Source organism: Drepanopeziza brunnea, assembly GCF_022702325.1.
Source record: "Drepanopeziza brunnea f. sp. 'multigermtubi' strain 214-2 chromosome Unknown ctg3, whole genome shotgun sequence".
NCBI lineage: Eukaryota > Fungi > Ascomycota > Leotiomycetes > Helotiales > Drepanopezizaceae > Drepanopeziza > Drepanopeziza brunnea.
The window spans coordinates 3,315,329-3,326,821 of record NW_027094066.1 but is presented as its reverse complement, the minus strand read 5'-3'; the positions used below and the strand labels follow the sequence as shown (position 1 = coordinate 3,326,821).

The following is an 11,493-nucleotide window of genomic DNA, read 5'->3' as shown; positions in this document are numbered from 1 at the left end:
ATAATTATGATTTTAAAGTCTTTATTAATATAAACATAGTTGTCGGTTTTTATAAGAGCGAATCTTAGCTTAGCAAGTCGCTTTCGTAGCAACTTCTGCTAGAAGCGTAGTAATTGTTTAAAGCTATATAGAGCTTTAAGTAGCTTTAAGCAGTCCTTATTAGTAAGAGTGTAGCCGAATTCGACTTATTTTAGTAGAGCTTTGATATAGATATCGCTATTAGCTTTATTATTTAAGAAAGCAGTGTTAATATCGAATTGTTAGACTTTTAGGTCGTAAAGAGCAGCTAAAGCAATTGCGAGCTTCTAAATAGCTGATTTGCATACTTTAGCGAAGGTCTGATCGTAATCACGGCCTTTCTGTTATGTGTAGCTTTAAATTACGAATCTCATTTTGTATCGCTCGATCTTTTTATTTTTATCTTTCTTAGTCTTGAATAATAAACGTAAGCTTAAAATGCGTCTACCTTTAAAGATATTACGCTTTTTTATAATTGACTACGTCTTTTTGCGTCGAAGAGCAGAGTACTTTTTGATAATAGCTTAGCGCTAATTATCTGTATCTAAGCGTGCAAAAGCCTTTTTTATAGTTTAAGGATCGTCTGCAAATAATGACTTTTTAATAGCGTTGAAGTAGGTCTATTGGTAAGTGTTTGTGTTAATTCTTTTTTTAATAGTTACGTTTGTTAATAGAGCTGCAGCAGCGTTGCGAGTACTAGACCGAGTATTTACTCGTTTCGAAAAGGAAACTTAAAAATAGATTTTGCGTAGTCTTCGAATGGTAAGAGCCTTATCATTTACTTTAAAGGGAATAACTTCCTCTTCGACCTCTTTCTCAACCTCTTTTTTAACGTTTAAGGAAGGAGCTTTGTAAGGTTCAGAGAGCTTATCGGTAGCCTTTTCGTCCTTAGTCTTTTTTAAATTATTATCGAAATCTAATCTATCTTGGACGTAGTGATCAAGGCTTTTAAAGGACTTTTGATCTTGGTTATGCTGGCTAAAAGTAAGCTGATTACGGTTAACTTAGTCACTTTTAGCTTTAAGTAGCACTTCCTTTTTTTCTTTAAAAGTAAGTTCGATAACGAGTCTATTCTTATTAAAACAAACATAAGAAGTACGAACTACTTTCTTATTAAATCGAGAAGGAACGTATACTCGCTAGATGTTATTGCTTTCGAAACTAATTAATGTTTCGACTTTAGCTTTAAGCGCTAGTTTGCGATTTTATACGCGGCGTTTAAGCTTAATTAAGACGTAGATTTTGCATTCGAGTACTCGCAAGTACTTGATCGAAAGTTTGTAGATCACTTTTAGCTTAATATCATTTTAGAAAGCTTCGTAAAAGGTCTTTCCATCTAAAAGGGCAATGTTAGCTATAAGATTAGTGATATAGATTATTGCTATCAAGCACTCGGGCTATAAGAACTTAAGAATCTTTTGATTAATAGTTGCGGTGCGTAGCTTTTTTATTAGAGTACGAATAAATCGCTTTGATTTACCGTCTTGCTCGAAGGTGTAAGGTGTTGATTCTTTAAGTAATATATTAAAGTGGTCGGCTAACTCTTTTATTTGCTTAAAAGAGTATTTTTTACCTTCGTCGCAGCGCTATACTTTAATAGTGCGATTGTATTAGGTTTTAGCAAAGCGAATCATCTTCTTATTGATTAGGAAAGCGTTACTTTTGATTGCGTAAGTGTATCTTTACTTAGCTATTATAACTAGGCAAGTGAAGATTAAAGCGTATTTGTGATCGTGGATCTTAATAAGAGTTAAATGGATTATATCTACGTATAGCTCTTGTAAAGCAATCGTAAGTCTTTTGCGTGCTGACACTTTATTGGTCTTCTTAATAAGACGACCCTTCTTATAAAAGGCGTAAATACGTGTTTTATTAGTTTTGATTTCTTTAAACTTTATTCCGATAATATTACTTTGAGTATCGCGAATAGCTTGTAAGCTAGCATAGCATATACGTTTATGTTAAAATTCAATATCAATAAGAGCCTTTTTAATGGCTGCAAGTAAGGCGTAGCCGATAATAAAAGCAGAAAGTGCGTAAAGGCTATCTTTAATGATAAACAACTTAGCATTCACTTTATAGATCTTTTTGTCGGTAGCCGTAAGCAACTTACTTCTTTTTAAATAACTATCGATTTTGCTTAACTTTAAGCTTAAGTACAGATTGACGGGACTTTGGAGCATGTAAAGCGTGTTTTTATACTTAATAACGCTTGCTAAGCCTCGTGATCTAAAGCATTTAATAACACAAGTGCTAATACTAAAGGGGCGAATTAAGCCTCTTATAGTATTTATAAAAAAGAGATATTTTTTAGTTATATAAATAATAAACTTAAAGAGATTATTGCAAACGTAATCAATTGCTTTTATATCGTAAAGCTAACGATTCTTGTTTAACGACGTGTAGTATGCTATGCTACTTGCAATAGCAATAGTTAAAGGTTTCTTAATAAGAAAGAGCGCATAAGAAAAGATCTCTCCATCAACTTTTTTATCGTTTTTTTTTTTGTTATTGTTGTTTCTTTTACTTTTCTTATTTTTAATACGCTTGAAATATAAGATAGCCTTTTTGCTAGTTCTCTTTTTAAACGCCTTTCGAAGCTTTTTATTAATAACGAAGCAATCTTTAAAAGGGTATAGAGGTTTAGGTTGCTTGTAGTGTTTGCAATCAAGTCTTTTATTTGCAACTTATTATAATCTCGATTTGTTTGTTGCATTTCCACTTTTATTTTCACTTTTATGTCTTCTTTTGTTATTCGCATTCGAGTTATTCGATGAGTTTGATTTGTTATTATACAAGGCTTGACTATTAATTGTTTTAGTTGAGTCGCTGCCTCGAGCTTCGTCGGTGATATCCTTAATAAAAGATTCGAAAGTGATTTCTGCTTTCTTTTGTATAGTAATCGCTATCCGTAGATTCGATCTTTAGCGCTTAACTTAAATAAGCCATTTCTTTAAGCAAGCAGCGATAAACATCACGGGATTCTATTATAAGGGCGGCGCAATATCTAGCGAATTAAGTTTTGTAATTGCAATATTAAAAGCTATCACGAACTTTTTTAAAAAAGGGTAATCGTCGTATTTGATTATGATATAAGTCTGAATAGCGTTGTATTTTAAGACCGTACTAAAACCTTTATATTGATGTCGTAAAGACTCTTATATATCTAAGGCAATAGCTTTACTTTATGTATGTTCGAGAAGACTAGCCTTGCAATTTAAGGTAATTGCAAGCTTCATTTGTGATTCTCCGGTATCTTAATCTAGCCATTTTTGCAAGTCTTTTGCCTTAATTGTGTCGTCGCATTCGTCGACTTTTATAAGTATTAAAGACTTAGACTTTAGATTGATATATTTACCAATCTTATTAGACTTAGCAATATTAATTACTTTATTTTTTTATTGCTAATAGTTTTCACTTCCTTTCAACTTTAAAGCTTCGAGTAAGTTGAGGCTGTAGCTCGAACTCATCTTCTTTTTGCGTATCGGTACGAGGATCGTCGAAATAAGTGGTTCGAAAGGACTCGAAGGATTCGGAAGAAGAGGAGGTTCGCTATCGATTAAGCGCGCTAGCGACCTAGAGATTTTCTTTAAGAGAGTAGTAAACTCGTCTTTACTTAATAACAATTCACTTTTATTAGCCTCGCGGAAGAAAGATTAAAGGTATACTTTAAGCAGAGTTGCTGCTACGTATAGTGAGCTTCTTACGTTTAGTAGCGTTAAGTAGCGCGGTTAAAGGGGTGATAAAGAGATTTTAGGTTCAAGCACTAATGATAGTTTCTTTAAAGCAAGCAGTTCTTTTGCCGCCTTTCCTTTCTTCGTAATATATTGTTGTATAGCTAGGTTTGCTTTGACTGCAGTTTCCTTTTGCTTTTTGCTTAAAGAACCGCTAAGTTCGGCCTTACTTTTCGCTATACTAGCAAGTGGTTGCAATTAAGGATCAATTGCGACGAAGGGTAATATGGAAGCGCGTTCTGACGAATCGCGCGCCACGGTGACGAATTATCAAAGGAGAGAGTAAGTATTCCAACACGCCGAAAAGGGTGTTTAAAGTCTAGAAATACCTTAAAATGAATTGAATTAAGCTTCGGGGCTTATAACCTATTGCTAATATCAATCTAATGATAGTACTAAGTCACGAAGAAGCTTTGCTGATGTTGTAGTTGATTGACTTGTATTATTTAAGACTAGGAATTGAGGGCGAGGTTGTAGTAAGAGCGTGCCAAGGCTAAGGTCCGTGCGTGCACGTATACGTGCACGTGCACCGTACACCATGCTCTCACCTTACACTCTACCTAGCAACAACATGGCTCCGTGTAGCGACAGATTCTGCTCCTCCGGCGGATGTCGATCCCATTGCTTCACCTGGCGCTGGTGGTGTTCACTGAATAGACTTTGCTCGCCCACGCTTCGATGAGTCTCTTGTAGCACGCATAGCAAAGCCATCTCCATGGAGCTCGAAACGTTAAGAGCTTGGCCATCTGATAGACCTGCGTGTCTGTATCTGAGCCTCAAGGATACCGAGCAGCCTGGCCCGGACTCGACCTCGACGCCGATCACACTCCGCGAATTTAAGCGACTCCCGCCAACTGAGGCACTCTCCAAACCATAATCTCCGTCCCTCTGCCGGAACCATAATTCGGTATTAAAGAGTCCTCCTTCGTCCAAGTTCAGAGAGGCTTCGATATCTGCCAAGTTGCAGCTTCTGTGATTCGAATCGCGTGTGTACGATGTGTCTACGGAATCAAGTACATGCCTGAGTCCAGATTCACGCGGGATGACAAGGTGCCGTGGGATCAACTGTAAAATGAAGTAGCCAGTCAGTGGATACGTCCCGAAGCCTGCCCATTCCCCAAATAGATATATAAATGTACACATACATATTTAACTGTGACAATAAGACATGGCGCTTCCATGTTTACTCACCTGTGAATCTTCGCAGTACCCAAAGCATACATCGTCTCTGTCCGTATAGCTCCTCACCACCAATGCCCACGCCGTCTGGAAAACGGTAGATAGCTTCAGTTCGTTGTCCCGACAAAAAGCATCCAACAAGCTCGAATCAAGGACTTTCACATCCACCCATTGAGCCTGAATTGAGGCGTTCTCCACGCCATCATCTAGAATGGGAAAAGTGCATCGCTCCTTGTCCCGAAGTCTCTGCATCCAATACTCCAAGTCCGAGGCTGCGGTGATCTGTGACATGATCGTAGTAGCGCGCGGCAGATGGCGCTGTACTTAGCCTCGAGAATTGGAAGCTTACTTGGGATCTCTCTTCTCTCTTTCTCTCTTCTCTCTCTCTCTCATGTTTGCCCTACGAGACTGGAAAGCAAAATACCCATGAGAGATTTTTTTTAGGCAGTTCATCCCGTCTGCCCTCCGCCGATCAGGCTTGCATGAGCTGTGGCGGGGTCATGTACGTTGTCGGTAGGTAGCGTAGCAGCACAGCGCCCAGGATGGTCACATCTTCGATGCCACGCCTCCCTATCTCCGCCCTTGACTCTCGAGGCCGAGGAATTTAACCAACCGGTAGACGGGTCTGCGATGCTGCGGCGGTGCTGGTCTCCATCGGCTGATCGTACTTACGGGATCGGGAAGGACGTCTGACTAGCGCATGGAAATTTAAGCGCCTCTCCCGTCTTCCGCTGGGGGCAGAGAGGCATGCATGTTGAAGTAGTATTCTTTAGTCTTATCTTTTCTTGTCTGTTCCGTCTGATGTGTTGAATTCGAAGGCAATATAGTTGTATAGTGCTAGAAGTTCAAGCGAAGTTTTACGAACGGTTGACGAGGCTTGTATATGTGGTTGAAGAGTCAGGGACTGAAGGGTTAAGGCGATGTGTTGATTGCTTGGAGTTTTTGTGCGTGTGGCCCGGAAAGCGGGAAGCGATGTGCGGGTGAGAGCTAAGCTGGAAAGGGAACTAGAACGTCCACACCGACGACCTGTACCGACATATCCTTGGACGGTCGTTTCTGATACGTGACGAGATGCTGACTGCATCTCAAGCGGTACCAGCTGTCAAAAGGGGAATGGGAGAGTGATCTGCAGGTGTTTCTTTCTGCCTGGATCGTACGTAGCATATTTTCAAAAAAGACCAAAATTAGCCGAGAAAGTAAGCTAGCTACCTACCTAGCTAGTCACAGGTTCTTATCAACCACCTCGCCCTATCCTACCCTATCCTATCAAGCCGGAAAGAAAAAAGAAAAAAGAAAAGTGGGAATCTTCATAAGTCAATACCCTATTAACAAACAAAAGAGATGGCTTCGCAAGCTGTGCGGAATATTGCAAGAAGCAGCAGCAGCGCGATTTCCGCACCTGCCGCTGTGGCGAAAAAAAGAAGCCCGGAATGGCTGGTGATACTTGCAGACAAGCCGGGAGTCGTAAGTCCTACCAACTTGACGAGATACTTTTTGTTTCCTCTTCCGAGGGTTCCTTTACGGTGCTGACGGGGTGGTGTTGTTGTTGTTGTTATTGTATTTATTTACGTCGGGCGGGTAGCAGGCGAAGCCTGCCGCCCTGGGACTTCTTATAGGGTACGGCGACGTGTTAAGCTAAGGAGTTATATATAAAAAGGCCTTAGAAAGCAATTCAAAGTGTTGTAGCGAAAGCTACTATCGTATGCGCTTTTCTTTTATAAATAAGATGGATCATATAAAAAGAAACCTTTTATTAAGGGAAAACTATAAAAGAGAGAATCAAGCATATATAAACTGCTATAGCTAATTAAAAGCGAGCTGTTTACGTCGCGTAACGATAAGAATCAAAGCCGGACCGAAGTCAGCCGAGTATAAAAGAAAAAGTAAATACGAAAGCTTAAACTTTAAAAGAAAACTTAATATAATATATTAGTGCTAAAAAGAATTCTTTTGAAAGCGCATTACGCTATTTTAAAGTCTTAGTCTTGTGACGCAGTTGATCTGACGAGCTTTTATAGCTTAAGTAAAGCGGAGCGTACCTCGTTCTTTTTATCGAAGCAATATTAATTAGCTAAAGTAGCACTTTTATCGAACGCAATGCTTAGAGTAGAATTCCGTAATAATTAAAAAGGCTTGAAAATCGGCCGGATTATTAAAGAGACTTTTAAAAAAATTGTAAGCTTTCGAAATCGTGCTCGAAAAGGTCCGCGGTCGAGTCTTGTAAAGCTAAGAGAAGAAGCGTCGTTGCGTAAATCGATAAAAGGCTATATGCAAAAAAGACTTGCGTTTATCGCAAGCATACTTTAAGTTAGCGTCGTAATGCTAGAATTTAATATAGTATTAAGTAAAGTCTTTATGCGTAATTCGGATCGCAAGTAGTTTATATAAGATATATCGTAAGAATTCTAGCTTCGAAAGAAGCTTAATTAAATATAAAAGGCTTTATTTTCGATACGAGCGTAAGAGCTTAAAAGAGCTTGCGCTTTATTAAGCTTCTCGTGCTTTATTTCGTATATCGCGGAAGAGTGTGCGGATGCCGCTAATCGTAAGTTACGATGCTAAACTAATATCTTAATCCGGTTTCTTTGCTTTTAAGTTTATAAGCTTATCCGCTCGTTCGTTCTTTTTAATACTTATATACTTTAAAAACTATCGTATTCGTACGTTTCGAGTTTTTATTATTTTTTAAACGTTTAAGAACGCTTATTACGATAATAAAAAAGCATTTCCGCGAAGATATTAAATAATTAATATATTATCGATGCAAAGCTAAATCCGTTTCGCCGTCGGATAAGCGTATATTATTCGTTCGAAGCCTTTTTATGCTTTTATCGCTTTCGCGTCAAAGACGTAAAAGTAATCGTTGATAAAGCCGTACTCGTAGCTTATCTTTTATCGTTTTCGATAAACTACGTACTTGTAGCTTATTAGTCGGTTGCTTTAGTCGTATTATTTTGATTTGTTCGAAAAGATCGTAATATCTTTTAACGAAAGCTGTTATTATTATGCTTCGAATGCGATAGCAGCTTTTTTTTTCGTTTTGCCGTCCGCCGAGTCCCGTTTGCTTTTCGATATAAAGTGCGAAAAGACGAAGCGAAAGCGGAAAACGTTTAAGAAAAAAGTTCTTAATTTTTAGATTTTAGTTTCGAAGATCTTAATAGTCTTCGCGCCGCGACCGCGTTATCGGATCCGCAAAAGTATCCGGCTAACTAATAAGTGCTTGTCGTTTACCGTCTTTAGTCTTATTATAAACTTAGTTTTAGCTTTTTTTAAAGCCGTAGCGCCGGAAAGAAGCTCGGCATTTCGAAAGAGCGTTGCCGTTAGTATCGTTCTTTAAACCGAGAGTACTTCGCGCGCCGCGAAGGTTATCGTTTTATTAATAAAGTCAATTATCTTTTCGATTCGAGCGCTAATAACTTTTAGTCTTTCGGACTTGCAAATTAAGCGATAGCGCTTTACGTATTACGCTTTCGTGTTATAAAGCATTAAAAGCAGTACGCAAATAGTAATTGCTTTGCGTAATAAAGCTATAAAAAGATCGTAAATTATCTTAACGAAACTGCGAATATATTAAGCGACTTTCTTAGCTTTAGCCGCTTATTCTCGAACGTATCAGCGGAACTTTAGCTTACGGTTAAATTAGACTTTAAGCTATCGTATCGCAAGTATATTTTCGTCTTTCGAACTTATAATAATATATAGAATAATCATAATATCGATTACGAAGAAAAAAGCATACGTACTTTTCTTACGAAAGAAGTGCATCATTTCGATTTTCTTTAAAGCGAAAGCGATCTTATAAGTATTACTTTATTTAATAATAAAATTAATATCGTTTCGAAGTATAACGATATTCCGGTCGAAAGTGCGATTAACGCGATACAAGTAAATATCGTTAGCGTATTCGAAGCGCAATATACGGTCTTTGTCGGTATTTCTATATCGACCTTAGCTAGCTAGTAATAGTAGTTAGGGAACTCACCCGTGAACCATAGTTCACGGGCCACTTGGCATGCTTCGCTTAGCATATCAGCAATTAAAGGATCTTTAACTTGATAAGTAGGCTTATTAGTTAGCTAATGCACGTGATTCCTTTTAATCTTATAAAAGGAATCAGCTCTTTTAAATCTTAAGGAGCAAATAGAATTCAAATACTTTATTAATCGAGTGTTTTGCAATTGCAAGTACTTTAACGACCGTTACGACCTTACGAATATATATTTTTAATCGCTTAAAAGCAATTTAATATTGATTAGTAATTAAATTATTATTAAGTGATCAATCATAAAGAAGCTAAGACTTTATAGCGAAGATACTTTTTATTACGATACCTTTTTCCTTTTATAACGAAAAAGCGATTCCGTATTAAGTCGCTTTTTTACATTTTAATACTTTTCTTTTATAACGGAAAAGCGATTCCGTATTAAATCGCTTTTTATACTATCGATTTTCTTTTATTCTTACGGAAAAGTGATTTCGAACCAAATCACTTTTATATAACTTTTAAAGCTATAAAGCCGCGCTTGCTACATATAGCAAACCCAATTAATACGATCGATTTATATATAAACAAATAATAATTATAATCGATCGAGCAATTAGACCTTTAAGTAAAGAGTCTAGCCGATAAAGAGCAAAGTATTATACCTTTCGAGTTTTATTACTACTTACGAAACCCTTAGCTATTTAGCTAAAAGAAACACTATACTTAAGACTCTTAAGCCTTTCGGAAAGACCAAACGACGAGATATCGAGCATCTCGTTTGATTTAAACGAGCTATTATACGCAAGGCTCGATAATAAGATTATAGCCCGAGCAATAGTAAAGGACTTCTTAAATGCAAAGTATAAAAGACTAAAAGACTACGACTTGTAAAGCTTATTCCGGTACGCTTTCTTACGCTAAGATTAAACGAGTTTTATAATAACGAAAAATAATATAAAACGAAGCATTAAGTATGCTACTCTTATCGGCTTTAAAAAACATTTGCTATCCAAAAGCGTATAATGCCTTTTAAAGCAAAAGGGTTACGCTAATAAGATAATCAAACTATTGAACGACGAGCAGCAGCATTAATAAACCTTCGAAGAAATAAAAAAGCAATAAGCAATACTTTTAAGCTTCGATTTAAAATAAACCGCTAAAAACTTTACGGACGACGACGACGACGATATTATATTTTAATTATTTTTATCGCTACTTTTACGAAGTTTATAAAGGAAGGAAAAAGAAGTATTAAAAAAAGAAAGGGAAAAGATTCGAAGATTACGCGAAGAGTTTGCGAAAAAAAAAGAAAGATATAAAAAAAAATATAAAAGTAATAATAAAGCAAATAGCAGAATTACGGACTTACGCTATACAATCTAACGAAAAGCTACGACGAAGCACTTTAGCGTACTTAACGCTTTTAATCTATTAATCGTTACGCAATACGTTAATTATTTAAGAAGAGTTAAAATCACTTTAGCGGCCTTTAAACCTTTTTCTTAAAAGCTATATCTAGTTTTTTAAAAAGCTTAAGCTTAATAGCAATAATAATAAAAGTCTTAAGATTATTATCGAACTAAATAACACTCGAGGCTACGAAAGCTATACGCTAAAAGAGGACTCGTTAAAACTTAAAAGCATTCCGGACAAAATCAATTCTTATTAAGGATAGCGTGCAGATTTCCGTGCTTAACCTTAGCAACTCGAAAAAGGGGTTTAGCATTCTCGAACGTACCGGCAAGCTATTTACATTTCTTAAGAAACTACGTATTAATAAAAAAGAGACTAAAGGTATAAGAATCGCTAAAAGCAAGCTTAAGGATACGAATATTATTAAGCTAAAGCTTTAGCCGGTGACTCGAATAGCTTTAAAGATCTTAACGATAGCCGACGAAGAAAGAACGAGAGAAATTAGCAAAAAGATCGAAGCTACGGGTACGGAAAAGGTAAGAACGGCCCTTTTAAACTATTAAAGGGATTTAGCAACGGACTTTTAAAAGACTTCGGATCCGGAAATAAGCCTTTTAAAGACTTTAAAAAAGTAAGACTTATAATCGGCAATTATATCGGTAACTCTTTACCGATTCGACTATTAGCTAAGCACGGCACGCTTGCGTACGGCACTTTAAGCGCTTTTAATAATAATAGCGACGATTTCTTTAAGCTAAGAGCAACGGACCTTTATTTAAAAGCAAAAGAGTTAGCTTTATTTGCAAAAAGCTTTTTTAAAAAGCTAAAGTATTCGAGGCCCGACGATAATTTTAAAACTTAATTAAAGATTTTTGCTAATTAAGCAAATCGATACGATTTAATCTTAAACGATTATTTAGCGGCGTTTTTTATTATGCTAACGAAAGAAGCTATAACTTTCTATTATAATTATATAATCAAGGCTAAGCTTCTTACGTTTAAAGCGAACGCTATTGTTATAAAAGATTACTTCGAGATTAATTATCGGCGGCAAGTAAAATACGATTGCTAAAAAGAAATTTCATTAGATTTAATTAAAAAAGAAAATCTAAGGACTTCGCTTAGCGAGTGCTTTGAAAAGCTCGTTAAAAAGCTTAAAAGGAT

The 11,493-nt window shown here is 36.7% G+C and overlaps 1 protein-coding gene across 1 annotated transcript; it reads right to left on the bottom strand.

Moving 5' to 3' along the window:
* Positions 1 to 4,301: 4,301 nt before the first annotated feature.
* Positions 4,302 to 5,222, bottom strand: L3040_002831 (uncharacterized protein; the record flags this gene model as incomplete). The annotated part of the gene is made up of 2 exons (XM_007294779.2): positions 4,302 to 4,817; positions 4,944 to 5,222. The coding sequence occupies 2 exons, from the start codon at positions 5,220 to 5,222 to the stop codon at positions 4,302 to 4,304; spliced, it is 795 nt and encodes a 264-aa protein (XP_007294841.2).
* Positions 5,223 to 11,493: the final 6,271 nt, after the last annotated feature.